The sequence below is a fragment of the Cebus imitator genome, unplaced genomic scaffold (genome assembly GCF_001604975.1).
Source record: "Cebus imitator isolate Cc_AM_T3 unplaced genomic scaffold, Cebus_imitator-1.0 Scaffold118, whole genome shotgun sequence".
NCBI classification, from domain to species: Eukaryota; Metazoa; Chordata; class Mammalia; order Primates; family Cebidae; genus Cebus; species Cebus imitator.
The window spans coordinates 171,012-186,642 of NW_016107433.1; the positions used below are offsets into that span (position 1 = coordinate 171,012).

The 15,631-nt window shown below is 51.8% G+C and overlaps 1 protein-coding gene across 4 annotated transcripts; it reads left to right on the forward strand.

Moving 5' to 3' along the window:
• Window positions 1-5,735: 5,735 nt before the first annotated feature.
• On the forward strand, window positions 5,736-15,334 carry CA7 (carbonic anhydrase 7). Of its 4 annotated transcripts, none has more exons than XM_017539232.2 (7): window positions 5,736-5,878; window positions 8,401-8,598; window positions 11,908-12,026; window positions 12,816-12,911; window positions 13,017-13,079; window positions 13,912-14,067; window positions 14,562-15,334. In XM_017539232.2, the coding sequence occupies exons 1-7, from the start codon at window positions 5,839-5,841 to the stop codon at window positions 14,682-14,684; spliced, it is 795 nt and encodes a 264-aa protein (XP_017394721.1). In that variant the 5' UTR covers window positions 5,736-5,838; the 3' UTR covers window positions 14,685-15,334. The 4 variants fall into 4 exon arrangements, with proteins under 4 accessions (XP_017394721.1, XP_017394723.1, XP_017394722.1 ...); XM_017539234.2 differs by having other exon boundaries at window positions 14,980-15,334; XM_017539233.2 differs by lacking the exon at window positions 5,736-5,878 and adding an exon at window positions 6,282-6,586.
• The last annotated feature ends 297 nt before the right edge of the window (window positions 15,335-15,631 follow it).

Consider the following 15,631-nt stretch of genomic DNA (forward strand, 5'->3'; position numbering starts at 1 on the left):
CAACATAGTACTGGAAATCCTACCCAGAGCAATCAGACAAGAGAAAGAAAGAAAGGGTATCCAAATCTGTAAAGAGGAAGTCAAACTGTCACTGTTTGCTGATGATGTGATCGTTTACCTTGAAAACTCTAAATACTCCTCCAGAAAGCTCCCAGAGCTAATAAAAAAAATTCAGCAAAGTTTCTGGTTATAAGATTAATGTACATAAATCAGTAGCTCTCCTATACACCAATAGCGACCAAGTAGAGAATCAAATCAAGAACTCAATCCCTTTTACACAGCTGCAAAATAAATAAATAAGTAAATAAATAAAATACTTAGGGATATACCTAACCAAGGAGTCGAATGACCTCTACAAGGAAAACTACAAAACACTGCTGAAAGAAATCATAAACGACACAAACAAATGGAAACACATCACATGCTCATGTATCAGTAGAATCAATATTGAGAAAATCACCATATTGCCAAAAGCAATCGACAAATTCAATGCAATCCCCATCAAAATAGCACCATCATTGTTCATAGAATTAGAAAAAACAATTCTAAAATTCATATGGAACCAAAAAAGAGCCCACATAGCCAAAACAAGATTAAGCAAAAAGAACAAATCTGGAGGCATCACAATACCTGATTTCAAACTATACTATAAGGCCATAGTCACCAAAACAGCGTGGTACTGGTATAAAAATATGGACGTAGACTAATGGAACAGAATAGAGAACCCACATACTTACAGCCAACTGATCTCTGACAAAGCAAACAAAAACATAAAGTGGGGAAAGGACGCCCTTTTCAACAAATGGTGCTGGGATAATTGGCTAGCCAAACATAGGAGATTGAAACTGGATCGTCATCTCTCACTTCTTACAAAAATCAACTCAAGATGGATTAAGGACTTTAAGACCTTGAAACTATAAAAATTCTAGAAGATAAGATTGGAGAAACCCTTCTAGGTGTTGGCTTAGGTACAGGATTTTATGACCAAGAACCCAAAAGCGAATGCAATAATAACAAAGAGAAATAGTTGGGACTTAATGAAACTAAAGAGCTTTGCATGGCAAAAGGAACAATCAGCAGAGTAAACAGAAACCCCACAGAGTTGGAGAAAATCTTCACAGTCTATATATCTGACCAAGGACTTAATATCCAGAATTTACAACAAACTCAAACAAATCAGTAAGAGAAAAGTAAACAATCTAATCAAAAAGCGGGCTAAGGATATGAATAGACAATTCTCAAAAGAAGACATACAAATGGCCAACACATATATGAAAAAATACTCAACATCACCAATGATCAGGAAAATGCTAATCAAAACCACAATTCGATATCACCATACTCCTGGCCATAATTTAAAAATCAAAAAGCAGTAGTTGTTGGTGTGGTTGTGGTGATCAGGGAGCACTTCTACACTGCTGGTGGGAATGTAAACTAGTACAGCCACTATGGAAAGCAGTGTGGAGATTCCTTAAAGAGCTAAAAGTAGAACTACCATTTGATCCAGCAATTCCACTACTAGGTATCTACCCAGAGAAAAATAAGTCATATGAAAAAAATACTTGCACAGGCATGTTTATAGCAGCACAATTCACAATTGCAAAATCGTGGAATCAACCCAAATGCCCATTAATCAACAAGTGGATAAAGAAACTGTGATTATATATATATATATGCACACACACACACACACACACACATACACACACAATGTAATACTACTCAGCCATAAAAAGGAATGAATAAGCAGCATCTGCAGTGACCTGGATGAGATTGGAGACTATTATTCTAAGTGAAGTAACTCGGGAATGGAAAACCAAACACTACACTGATATGTGAGAGCTAAGCTATGAGGACGCAAAGGCATAAGAAAGATACAGTGGACTGTGGGGGACCTGGGGGAAACAGTGGAAGGAGGGTGAGGGTTAGAAGACCACAAATATGGTGCAGTGTATACTACTCAGGTGATGTGTGCACCAAAATCTCGCAAATCACCACTAAAGAACTCACTCATGTAACCAAATACAACCTGTACCCCAATAACTTATGGAAAAAATAAAACTAAAATAAAAAAAGAAAACCTTGGCAAGATGGTTACTAAAATGTTAACAGTGGTGATCCTTGAGTAGTGACATCACCAGTGATTTTACTTTTCTTTTATATGTTTTTCTGACTCTTCCAAATTTTCTACAATAGATGTCACTACTATAATTGGAAAAGAAATGTTTGGAGTTTTAAATATACCCAACAAGGCTGGGCAGGGTGGCTCACATCTGTAATCCTAGCACTTTGGGAGACTGAGACAGGAGGATCCTTGAGACCAGGAGTTTGAGACCAGCCTGGGCAGCATAGTGAGACCCCTGTCTCTATATAATCTTTAAAAGGAAAAAGAAAAAAGGAAGCAGAAGCTGGAGGCCAAGGTCGTTTGATGAATGAGGCTTGGCTTTACAACCTGCTCATGCCCTCCTCCCCCAGGCCTCCATCACAGGCCTCACATCTCCCATTTTCCCCTCCCGTATAAATAGCAAAAACCAGGAGCCACTGACACCAGTGAGACCAAAGAGAAAACTCTCAAGCAGAGAAATCAACTCGGCTTTAAAGAAAGCATGTAATTGAGACTGGAGGCATCTGAATGGGGGCACAGGCTCCCCCAAGTTGACCTGAGTAAGCTGCTGGGGCAACTGGTGCTTAGCCTCAGAAGGGCAGTCTCCACTGACTCCTCTCACCTGCCTGAGTTCCCAGTACCCAGAGAAAATGCTGAAGACAGGCTGCAGGAAGGAAAGAACTGGATCAAATTTTATGTGGTTGTTAAAGAGGTAATACATGCTTTAATTCATTCAAGAGATACAAAGGAATCCCAGTAGAGTGTCCTTCCCACCCCATACCACACCCTCCCACAACCTGCCGGCACCCAGTCTCCTCCCTGTAGGTAAACACTCTCCCTAGCTTTTCTAAAGTCCTTTTGGAGAGGACTTGCATATACACACAAATGAGAGTCAAATTTAAAATCCACTTCCTCCCTTTCCAGTGATTTTGGACAGTATTGAATGAGGAGCCCAGCAGCCCTGGGCTTTCATCTTTGTTCCGTCACTCACTGTGCATCTTCCAGCCCGTCACTCATCTTCTCTGAGCCTTGCTTTTCTCTTCTGTAAAATGGGGTAAAAATCCCTCCAGGGTTACTGTGTAGATGAAGCTGGATGCAAAACTATATGAAGAATTCCAATTGTTTCTTTTCCTTTTGAGACAGAGTCTCATTCTATAGCCCAAGCTGGAGCACAGTGGTGCAATCTTGGCTCACTGCAACCTCCACCTCCTGGGCTGAGGCAATTCTCATGCCTCAGCCTCCCGAGTATCTGGGACTACAGACGCGTGCCACCATACCCCCCTAATTTTTTGTATTTTAGTAGAGATGGGTTTCACCATGTTGCCTAGGGTGGTCTTGAACTCCTGAGCTCAGATAATCCTCCCACCTCAGCCTCCCAAAGTTCTGGGATTACAGGTGTGAGCCACCATGCCTGGCCCAATTGTATTTTTTAAGAACTACAAATAAATATGGACAAGACCTGAGTCCCTGTGAAGAGGAAGTGGGTCAATGGAGTTTGGGCCATCCCCACAGCTCTCTCTCCCAGGTAAAGGGTGTTGCAGCTCTCCCAGGTAAAGAGTGGCTGGCTTCTCTGGGAGACAGAAAGTCCAGGCCTCACCCAGAAGCATGCTTTTGTATTCTTGATCTGTAGATGCCATTTCTGGCTTCAAGACCTGGGGCCTTGACAATGTTGTATTCTCTGTCACATCTGGTCTTGGGGGCTACCGCCTGCATCTCTGTCATAAGTCCCCTGCCCCACCCTAGGGTCAGATTTCCTGCTCCTGGATCAGAGAGGGGCATCTTTGCAGGCCTGGACAGTCACTGACATCAGCCCAGCCACCCAGTTGTCAATTAATCTCCATAGTTCTATCTGAGGATCTGGGGTTCAAGGCCCGGGAGAGAGAAACCGAGACAGACACAGAGATGTAGGGGAACCAGGCAGACAAGATGGCAGATTCCTCCACAAGGTCAGCCAAGAGCAGGGCTAGAAAGAGTGTCTCTATTCAAGATCTGGGCAGCAGACATTGTACTAGTGGCTGTTCAACTCCTGCTGAGTACAGGGCTCTGGGTGGGATCATTTGTCTGTCCTTCCATCCACCTATCTGTTTGTCTTTCCAAAACTGCCTGCTGAGGACTAGTCAGAGACAAGCCCTATCCCTGGCACAAGGCCACATGCTAAAATGAATCAGATTGGGCCGGCTGGAACCAGTGGGTGGAAGAGGGCACATCAGGTGGAGGGCACAACAAGGACCAGGGTTGTGCATGGAAAAATGCTGGACCAAGGCAGGCACCGGGGTTGAGCGCAGGGTGGAGGGCCTGAGCTCCCAGCGGGTGTACTGAAGCTCAGGGGGAAGTCAGAAGAGGCGGGACAAATAGCAGGCTATGGAGGGACAGGCAGAGTCCCTGAAGAAAGGAGGAAGCAGCAGAGAAAATAACAGGGAGGGTGGAAGTCAAAGCCTCAGACTTGGTTCCATGGGCAAGCCACCTGGTGTCTCCCCGTCCTCATGCCCATTGGTTGACGCCACTCCTCCTCACTCCCCCTTAGGGAGAGTGATGCCAGTCCTGTCCCTGCATCTACCCCAGGGTCCCCAGACCCCCACACTCACAGTACAGCCTTGTACCCATCACCAAGGAGAAATGGTAAAGACCCCAAGGTCAGGCCAGGCACGGTGGTTCACACCTGTAATCCTGGCCTGAACCAGGATTACAATTTGGGAGGCCAAGGCGGGTGGATTACTTGATGCCAGAAGTTTGAGACCAGTCTAGGCAACATGGTGAAACCCTGTCTCTACAAAAAATACGGGTGGATTACTTGATGCCAGAAGTTTGAGACCAGTCTAGGCAACATGGTGAAACCCTGTCTCTACAAAAAATACAAAAATTAGCTGGGTGTGGTGTTCACACCTGTAATCCCAGCTACTTGGGAGGCTGAGGCAGAAGAATCACTCAAACCAAGGAGGTGGAGGTTGCAGTGAGCTGAGATAGCACCAGCCTCGGTGACAGACAGAGCAAGACTGTCTAAAAACAAACAAGCAAATGAAAAAACAAAACCCCCAGTGTCTGGTGTGAGAACCCCAGGGAATGAACCCCTTGCACCCTGGCTAGATGACCTTGGGCAAGTCACTTCACTTCTCTGGGCCTCAGTCCCCTCCTCTGTCAGATAGGGCTAATGGAAGCACCCAACCTTGTAGGGTAACAGAGAGGGTTATACCGTAGGAAGAACCCAAAGCTTGGCCCAGCACCTACAACAGCCTCTGGTAAACAGGGGAAGCTCCAATTCTGGACACTTGGTGGTCGGTGTAGTTTGCAGTTTATAGGGGACTTTCCGACCCCAAAGGATTCAGGACCCAGAGCTCAGGTTCCTGGCAGTGGCATTTGCAGTCTGGGACAAGCCTGGGGAAGGGATGCCATGTGCGGCACCGGTATCTAGTGTCCCAGAGTGGGCACAGGTTGCTGGGGGAAAAGAGGGAGAGTCATCCAGCCAGGACAGGGGTGGGAGTCAAGGGGAGAGGGTTACTTCCTCCAGCCCTACATCTCTGCTCGGGGTTCAACGGGCTTGCCGGAGGGTGAGGGCGGGGCAGGCCGGCCTCTCTGGCCCTGCTGGGGGGCGGGGGGCGGGTCCCCCGGGAACTGCTCCTCCCGCCCGCCGCTGCTTTAAGAGGCTGCTCCGCGGTAGCGAGCGGGGCTGGAGCCGCAGCCCGAACAAGCGGACCGAGCCGACCCGGCAGGTGCACGGTTGCGGGGACAGCAGCGGCATGACCGGCCACCACTGCTGGGGCTACGGCCAGGACGACGGTAGGCGCCGACCTCCCCCACCACCCCCGGCTCGGACCCCGACCCAACTACACTCGCCCCCAACCCTCGTGCCCAAGCCGGTTTCCCGGACCCGCAAGCTCCTACCCTCCAGGCTGGGCCGGGACCCCTCTCCCATCCTGGTCCCCTAATTCGGTCCAAGCCTTGGTCCCCAGCGCCAGGCGCAAAGTCCGCGCTGCAGCCCGGGTGGTCCCGCCGCCAGCTAGCTGCCAGGCCGGCTGAGTCCTGCCGCCTCCTCTGCGAATACCCTGACTGCCCAGCCCGCTCGGACCCAGGCCGAGACTCTCACTCACTCGTCCGGGGCGTGCGCAGCGCGTGGGGGTGGCCCAGGGCTGCGGGGAGCGGGAGCGGCGGAGCGCTGTGCGCGGGTGTCTGTGCGGGGAGCGCGCACGGCGGGTGTGCGGGGACCTAGGGGGATCGGGGCTCTCGTGGCAAGGGCGCAGTGTCCCCTGGAGAGAGTTTCCCCGTGGAAGTGGCCGAGCTGCCTTCTTGGCTGGTACCTGAGGGAAGGGGCACATGGGGGCGCAAGCATGTGTCTGGGTGTCTACACCGAGCGGGTGTTTGCGCACGTCCGGGTGTGAGTCGTGGAAGCCCGTGGCCCACACCAGCCTCCTGGGCTGACACGGAAGAGAGCTCCTCTATCCTGCCTCAGTTTCCTTAGGATGCAGAGAAAGGGAGAAGAGGCAGAAGGTGAGAGCCAGAGGGCTGGAGCGTGGGTCTGGGGCAGTCAGTTCCCTTTGGGGGCCATTTCTTACCGATCACGGGTGGGTGTGTGGGGCTTCCCTATTTCCCTGGGGAACCAGTGCAGGACAGGTGGGGTGCACAGAAGAGAAAGTAATGGTGGGAGGAACAACCCCCAGCCCCACTCCTCTGCGGAGAGGTATCACTTCGTGAGGGTGGATGGGGGCCTACAGTCTGGGAAGCCAGAAAGTTGCAGTAGACCAGAGGGAGGGTGCTGTTTAGTCTCTGGCTTCCCCTGGGACCCCAAGAACAAAGGAGCATATTTTGGAAGAGAACCCCCATATCTGGGCATGCAAGAACTGGAAAGAGATATTCAGAAAAAGATGATACAGACAAGCAGAGTGGGAGGGACAGATAGAGAAGGGAGAGATGGACGGGACCCATAGAGATCATCTCCCAGTACCTGCTCTGAGCCCCCTTTTGGATGCTTCCCCCAGAGCCAGAGTCCCCTGCCTCCAGCCCTTCTTGCTAGTCCTGCCCACCAGCTTTGAGCACCCAGTGTCCTGTGTAGCCTGCCCCATGGGCCTGCTCCCCCAGGCAGCCGCCCCATCACCCAGGCAGAGCTGGGTTGTCCAGTCCTGGAAGGGAAGGACAGGGGACAGAGGTGCCGGCATGTGGCACTGCTCACAGGGCTTCAAAAATAACCCAGAGGGGCCGGGCCACGATTCTGAGTCATCCATTGGGGACACGGCTCTGTCGGCACCTGCTGCTGTTTTCTCAGGAAAACTTAAGAAGCCAAAAAGGGGGAGAAGCACCAGCCGGCAGTAGCTCTAAAAATAGGCTGCATCTCAGGATGTTCCCCAGGGAGATGCTGAGCCTCTCGGCTGCAGATGGATCCTCTGGGAGGCAGGTGGTGGGCGCCTGTGGGTGTGTATGCAGGTGTGTGTGTGTGTGTGTGTGCATGGGCATGTGTTTTGCTGTGGTCCCTTTATGCAAACTTGAGTCTCCAACTGAGGGGTTTGTGTGTGAGAGAGCATATGCGTGTGTCAGATGTAGTCTGCAGGGCTGTGTGTTTGTACACATGCATGTTCTGGGCCTGGCTGCTCTGAGCCTACAGAGCCCAGGCCATTGTGCACATGTGTGCACAATGGAAGATCATAGAAAGATGAATGTGTTCATAGGAAGATCTCTATGGACTCGTAGGCACACACGTGGGGAGGGCAGCTGGGGGCAGTAGAGGTATATGTTGCATATTCATATTAGTACATGTGCATGCACACATGTGTGAGCTGCCCTCAGTTCCCTCATTTGTGAAATGGGGATCTTGCTGGTTTCTATTTCACAGGTGGTTGTGAGAAGCAAATACATGTCACACAGAGTCAAAGCTAGGTTGATGAGAGTTTTTGTTTCTATTATCACAAACACCAGCACCAAATTGACCAAGGTGCAGAAAGAGGTGAGATACTGATGGGGTCAGGTCAGAGACTTCAGATGCCTGGAGGTCTCTCTGTTGGGGGTTGAGGGTTGACTCATTACTCTGAGCCACCCCTGAACCTGTAGCTGTATTATGTTCCCTTCCATACAGTACCTCTCTGGGCCTCCTATCAGCACTGGAGGGTGAGTTTTAGTGAGGCCATTTCACAGACAAAGAAATGGAGTCAGGGAAAATGGCAGAGCTGGGATTGGAACTCCAGGCCATGCAGCTCCAACGCAGGGGCTCACCTCTGAAAGGAGGCCAAAGAGACCATCCTCCATCGGTGTCCTCAGCCTGAAGCCCAGAGATCCTGGCTGGCCTGAGTCCTTGCCCTCCCCTCTACCTGCAGGTCCCTCACATTGGCACAAGCTGTATCCCATTGCCCAGGGAGACCGCCAATCACCCATCAATATCATCTCCAGCCAGGCTGTGTACTCGCCCAGCCTCCAGCCACTGGAGCTTTCCTATGAGGCCTGCATGTCCCTCAGTATTACCAACAATGGCCACTCTGTCCAGGTAGACTTCAATGACAGCGATGACCGAACCGGTAAGTGGCCCCTGTCAAAACCTGGCACCTGGCCCCTTAGGATCCTAACCTTGTGTTGGGGGGGGTCTCGGGAAGCATGCTATGGTGGGCAAGGAAGGCTCCACCTCTCACCAGCTGTGAAGTCTTGGGCTGAGCCTCAGTCTCCTTATGCACAAAATGTGAGCAATAAGACTTACCCTCTTAGGTCATAGAGGGGAAAAATGAAAAAACCAAGAGAGATTGATAGAGCTGGCATACAGCAGATGCTCAAAAAATGCTAATTTCTTTCCGTCCCTTTTTTCCCTTCCATATATTCCTACAGATCAGGCTTGTTTTCACTCCCTGCCCCATCTCTGACCTGCCAAGCCCTCCTCCCTGTGTGATTTGGCCAAGCCCAGCAGGGAGAGAAGGAAGCTAACATTTCTGTGTGCCAAGCCCCTTGCTAAGGTCACAAACCGCTCATTTATTCTTCTAGAGAACCCATCACTCAGATTGGCAGATAGAGGCTTGATGAGCTGGGGAGTGTCAGAAGCAGCGTGGTCCAGCCCAAAGGTCTCTCTCTCTCTCCAGTTCACCTACGACTTCAAGGTCCAACCATCTTGGGCCAGAGAGAGGCCAGTGGGAACCCGTGGCAACTCCTTCCAAGGCCTCTTGCCCTAGAGTCCAGGTACTTTCATGAGAAATTCCTAGGCAGAGGCCTCAGGAGTGCTGTTCAGTGAAGGGATTTCCATCCTTATGACTGGGCCTGTGGTGGGAAGGATGGTGGAATGGGGCGAGGAAGGAACCTGCTAGAGTTTCTTGTGTAAGGAAGTATTAATAATTGGTTCCTTCTCCCTCCCTCTCCCCTACCCACAAATACAATAAAAGCACTCAAAGGAGCTTCGGTTGCAAATAGAAAATTAAAAGGTGGCCGGGCGCGGTGGCTCACGCCTGTAATCCCAGCACTTTGGGAGGCCGAGGTGGGTGGATCACGAGGTCAAGAGATCGAGACCATCCTGGTCAACATGGTGAAACCCCGTCTCTGCTAAAAATTACAAAAAATCAGCTGGGCATGGTGGTGCGTGCCTGTAATCCCAGCTACTCAGGAGGCTGAGGCAGGAGAATTGCCTGAACCCAGGAGGCGGAGGTTGTGGTGAGCCGAGATCGCGCCATTGCACTCCAGCCTGGGCAACAAAAGCGAAACTCCGTCTCAAAAAAAAAAAAAAAAAAAAGAAAATTAAAAGGCAAAGAAGATGGAGGAAGTCAGACCTTTCATGAGACAAGTGATCTTACTTAGTTCTGAGTTCCTTTGTAGGCTAGGAAAAAAGAGAAAGAGGATTGGTTATAGTTCTTGCTGCAAAAGAAAGGGAGTCAGGCAGATCCTCAGGAGAGAGACAAAGGATTTATTTCCTGGTACTGAATTCTAAGAAAAGGATCCTACTCAAGCTTCGGGAAGGGGACATGGGGCTCCACCTGACCCTAGATGATAGTTTAACGAGGAACAGTTTTCATATGACGATCCCTTCTAATAGCCTTCAGAAGGCACTGGGGGCTTAACTCAGATATCATTAGCTCAATGAAGGCCACTGAGGTGGGAGAAGACGCAGGGGTACATGCCTTTGGATCACTGATCTGGGATCTCACCTTCAGGCCTGGCTGGGGCTCCCTCCCCCGCCCAGCATGGCCAGGCCTGAGGGCGCAAGGAGCCAATGAAAAGAGGAATAAGATGGTGACACTCACCCACTGTGGGTCACTCTGGAGGTCAGATGGGTTGATGTCAGCAGAGTGCCAAACACACAATGAGTGCCTGTGAATGGCAGCACATCTTGCGTGTGAACTGGGGGAGGAGGCTAATGGATCCAAGGTCAAGGAGTTAGGGAGGGAGCTCCCTCTCCAGGAGCCCACACCATGGGGTCCCAGGCGAAGCATGCTTGGAAGGTGGCATCTGCAGACCTATCCGATTGCTCAGCCTGCAGGCTCAGCTGCTCCTGCTTCCAGGGTTGGGGCAGTCTGACTGGGGCCCCACCCGCAGCCACCACCCCCAGACTCCTAACTAGTGCCCAGGACAGGTCTTGCTTCTTTAATAAGATCAGGCATCAAGGAGGGACTTCTGGACTGTCCTGTCCTCCTCCTTGAGGAGCCCACAGGGCCAAAGCCCTACCCTGGTCACCCATCATGGAGGGGCCTAGTGGAACTCAGAGCCTGGGGTGTCATCTGATCCAGGAGCTCACATTCAAGCTTAGCTGGGGCTCCCCCCACCTCCAGATCCCTTTCAGCTGGAAATTCTATCAGTCCCAGGAGGCCTTGTTCATGGCCCCAGCTCACCAGGTATCAAAGGAAGAAAGTCACAAAACCAGCACAAGTAGGGCCCTCAGAAGAGGCCATCTCTGGGGGAGATGGCACTGGAGGCAGCTGGGCCTGTCCAGGAAGGTAGAGACCCTCGGGAGCTACCCTCCACCTCTGGAAAAATACCAAGTTTAAAGAAGGCTCAAGGTTCTAGGGAGGCTGTGTTAGCTGGTGATTAGTGGCTTGGGCTTTGGAGATAAGAGTTACAAGTTCATACCCTAGTTCAGTGCCTTGGTGTGTGACCTTGGGCAGATGCCTTGCTGTCTCTGTGCCTCAGCTTCCCCCTTTATAAAATATGGATAATAATAAGTTCTGTCCTTCATGGGCTACTATGCAGACTAAACAAAATAGTCTTTTCAACCTAACTCCAGATCAGAGTTCCAGACATGGGAGGCCTAATTGTTAGTGGTAATGGGGGTCCTGCGAGGCAGGGTCCTACCCTCTGTGGAAAATCAGGCAAGGGTGGGGAGGACAGCTAGATAAAGAGCTATCCTTTGTCAGTCCCAGACCCCTCTGCCACCTGTGGGCTGTCAGGATTTCTGCCCTGGCCCAGCTCAAGGGATGGGGGTCAGGGAGGTGGTGGGGACCAACCCAAGACCAGTCAGCCCAGTGAATTTTCCAAATGAAAATGTATCCCACACTTTGGGAGGCCAAGACAGGCAGATCTCTTGAGGTCAGGAGATTGAGACCAGCCTGACCAACATGATAAAACCCCGTTTCTACTAAAAATACAAAAAATTAGCCAGATGTGGCAGGTACCTGTAATCCCAGCTACTTGGGAGGCTTGAGGCCAGGAGGTCAAGGCTATGATAAACTATGTTTGCACCATGGCACTCCAGCCTGGGTGACAGAGCGAGACCCTGACTCAAAAAAAAAACAAAACAAAAAAAAATGACTAAAAAAAAAAAAAAAAAAGTGTCCCTTTCCTGGGCTGCTGCCCTGGTCCTGGCATTGGGCTGTCGGTCGTATCCTGCTGATTGCCACTTGCCCTACTTCTACCCACAGTGGTGACTGGGGGCCCCCTGGAAGGGCCCTACCGCCTCAAGCAGTTTCACTTCCACTGGGGCAAGAAGCATGATGTGGGTTCTGAGCACACGGTGGATGGCAAGTCCTTCCCCAGCGAGGTACGGGCCCTCCTCTACTTGAATCCCTCTGCTATATAGGACGGAACGCCTATAACCCAGGCCTGGGTAGACAGGGCTTGAGGATGCCTGGGGTGGGGCGTTGGAGAGGGGGAAAAGGAGCACCCAGGACCCTTGGAAGAGATACCGTCTGCCCACTCCCAGTGCAGGGTTTTCCATCTGAACCCTGCTCACTGCTATACTTCCTGGTCTGTGTATCCTGGAGTTTTCTGAAGGGCTATCTAGTCCCACTGCAGCCTTGCTGACAGCCCTTCAAGGGTTGAGCCTGGTATTCAAGGCTGTGCATGAACTGATCTTGCCTGGCCTCGTCTTTCCCCTCACCTCTTCATACACTGAGCTGCATGTGACGAATCCCCTGTCCACACCTGTCTCCTTCATACCACCAAGCTTTTGCCTGTGCTATTCTCTCTGCCTGGAATGCATTTCTCCAAGGCTTCCCTGTGATAATCCCCTGTTTATTCTCTGGACTCAAGGAGGTATCATGCTAGATATTCATGATCAATTTCACAGCTCATTCCCTGCAAGGCAGGGTCTGGGCCACATTCCCCTTTGGGTCCTGGAGCTCAGAAAAGAATTGGGACCAGAGTTGGATGGATGCTACCTGCGACCCTCTGGGGCTCCCCTGGGCCCCCCAGCATCCCAATCCTGGAAGACTTGATAGCTTCCCCTCCTGCAAATAGGCCAGGAATATGCTGGGAGTGAGGGGAGCCTGGCTCACAGGTCCCCGTGCCCCTGGGAGGCACGAAGCATTGGCCTGTTGTTGCCCCATAGCTGCATCTGGTTCACTGGAATGCCAAGAAGTACAGTACTTTTGGGGAAGCGGCCTCGGCACCTGATGGCCTGGCTGTGGTTGGCGTTTTCTTAGAGGTGAGTGGTAGTTTGCTGGGGCCAGGAGGGGCATGGGAGGCCTGGCACTGCCCCTAGTTCTGGAGCATAGTGGGTGCTGGGCTCACACTACCCTCTCCCTGACAGACAGGAGACGAGCACCCCAGCATGAATCGTCTGACAGACGCGCTCTACATGGTCCGGTTCAAGGTAAAGCCCATGCCCGTGACCCAAGCAGCCGGATGGGGAGGGAGTAAGAGGCTGGCTCGCAAATTGGGCTCATCCACTTTTTCATTCTGGGAGTAAACCCTTGCTGAGACCAAGGGGGAGGCCCAGCACCAGCAGGGCCCTGCATTTGATGCCTCGTCGGGGTCAGCAGTGCCCTTGGGTGCCCAGCATGCAGCCTGGCTGGGCATAGGATTGACAAGATGTTTGTCACATTAATGGTGGTCTATTCAGGCAATGTCACTGAGGGCAGCTGAAGGCAAGGGAGGGAACATCATGGCCAAAGAACTCCAGGAGCCACAGCCCTTACATACAAGCAAATGGATGGAGAGGGCCTGGCTCAGGCTGGAAGATGGCATCTGGGATCACAGACATTTGCCCACAATTTGCATCAGTGGGCAAAGAGAAGCCTAAATCCTGCTGCTAGAAATGCGTGGAGAAGGCGGGTGTAGGGGCTCATGCCTGTAATCCCAGCACCTTGGGAGGCCCAGGCAGGCGGGTCACTTTAGGTCAGGAGTTCAAGACCAGCCTGGCCAACATAGTGAAACCCAGTCTCTACTAAAAATACAAAAATTAGCCTGGTGTGGGAGTGCATGCCTATAATCCCAGCTACTTGGGAGGCTGAGGCAGGAGAATTGCTTGAACTTGGGAGGCGGATGTTGCAGTGAGCTGAGATTGTGCCACTGCACTCCAGCCTGGGTGACAAAGTGAGACTCCATCTCAAAGAAATAAAGAAAGAAAGAAAGGTGGAGAAGCTGCTGGTTTGGTCCCAGTTGGAGGTCTGTGCTGATTCCTGGGTTTCTCCACCTTGCTTCAGGGCACCAAAGCCCAGTTCAGCTGCTTCAACCCCAAGTGCCTCCTGCCTGACAGCCGGCACTACTGGACCTACCCCGGCTCCCTGACGACTCCGCCTCTCAGTGAGAGTGTCACCTGGATTGTGCTCCGGGAGCCCATCTGCATCTCTGAAAGGCAGGTGAGTCCTCTCAGAGGACCAGGTGGAGGGGCATGGCACTCAGGGCTCAGCCCAGGCAGGGTGACTCTCCAACTAGCAACCCACAGCCTGTGAGCCCACCTTAAAGGTTCCTCCGCATCTTTTGGTAATAAATGTACAGATTCTTGGGTTGCAAGTTAGCTTGATGGTTTATCACCAGAACCTAGACACTGGCGGGGAGGGGGGATACCTGGATCCTGGGGCCCACCCCCACCGTGTTGGAAACTGAATGCTACATTTGCAGATAAGTTTTAGCTAGAACTAGAACTAGGTGAAGCAGGGTCCAAGCCCTTTAGTGAGTAAGTAAATGAGAGTCCCAAAGAGAAGAATGAGTAGGGAAGAAAAGGGACAAGCCCTAGGAGAAGGAGGAGGGCGGGGTAGAGCTGGCTGGGCAAGTATGCCAGATGATGCATCTGGGGTCATAGAGGACCACAGCACCCCCATTCTGCCCTGAGTATCCCTTCTGATTCCTCAAGATGGGGAAGTTCCGGAGCCTGCTTTTTACCTCAGAGGACGATGAGAGGGTCCACATGGTGAACAACTTCCGGCCACCACAGCCACTGAAGGGCCGCGTGGTCAAGGCCTCCTTCCGGGCCTGAGCTGCCCGCCTGCCTAGCCAGCCACTAGGGCACCATCTTCCCAAGGGCTTCCATGTCAGCAGACACCAAACCATCTGAGGCTCCCTCCCTAGGGGGTGCTGGGGACCCTCCTTCAGCCAGTTTGCTCCTTGGTCACCCTGGAGGCTTCTGGACGGGATCCTTGAGTCTGGGGCATCCTTCAGCTGCCCCGGGGGCAGGAAGGACAGGAGCTAAGCAGGGTTCAAGCCTGGGGCTGCCTCTGCTTTCCAAGACCCAAAGACCCCTGGGAACCTCCTCTGGTCTTCCCCACTGGCAGTGTCAGCAGCCCCACCCCGTGCGCACACTGTGATGGAGGAGACCGAGCTCCCTGGGGCGGGCAGCTGACACTACCAGAGAGACTCAAGCAATAATCAGAGGTGGGCAGAGCTGCCCTCTCGGCATTACCTCTTCTGCAGGCTCTGCCATGCACGCACCTCACTGCCAGGCCATGAAAATCAGCACCCAGCATGCTGGAGGTGACGTGGCCTTCTCCCTCCAGCCACCTGCTGCCACGGGCAGGCCCTGGCTATAGCTTATACAGTATCTCCCCTTGTCCCCACCCAGCCACCAAAGCCACCTACATGACAATCCATCCCTATTGAATTAATAAATTTATGTATCCATGCAACAAACCAATTGCGTGCTTGTGCTGTTTCTAGCACCGTCCTAGGCTTTGGGGAGCAATGGTGGTGAGTCAAGCACTGTGTGTTGGGAGGGATATGGGTGGTGAGCAGGTGAGAGTTACACAATGGCAGGGCAGGGGCTATGGGAGCAGAGAAGAGGGAGAGACCATCTCATTCAGTCAGGAAATGAAATTCTGGCCAGGCGCAGTGGCTCATGCCTATAGTCCCAGCACTTTGAGAGACCAAAGCGTGTGGACCACTTGAGCTCAGGAGTTCAAGACCAGCCTGGCCAACATAGTGGAACAC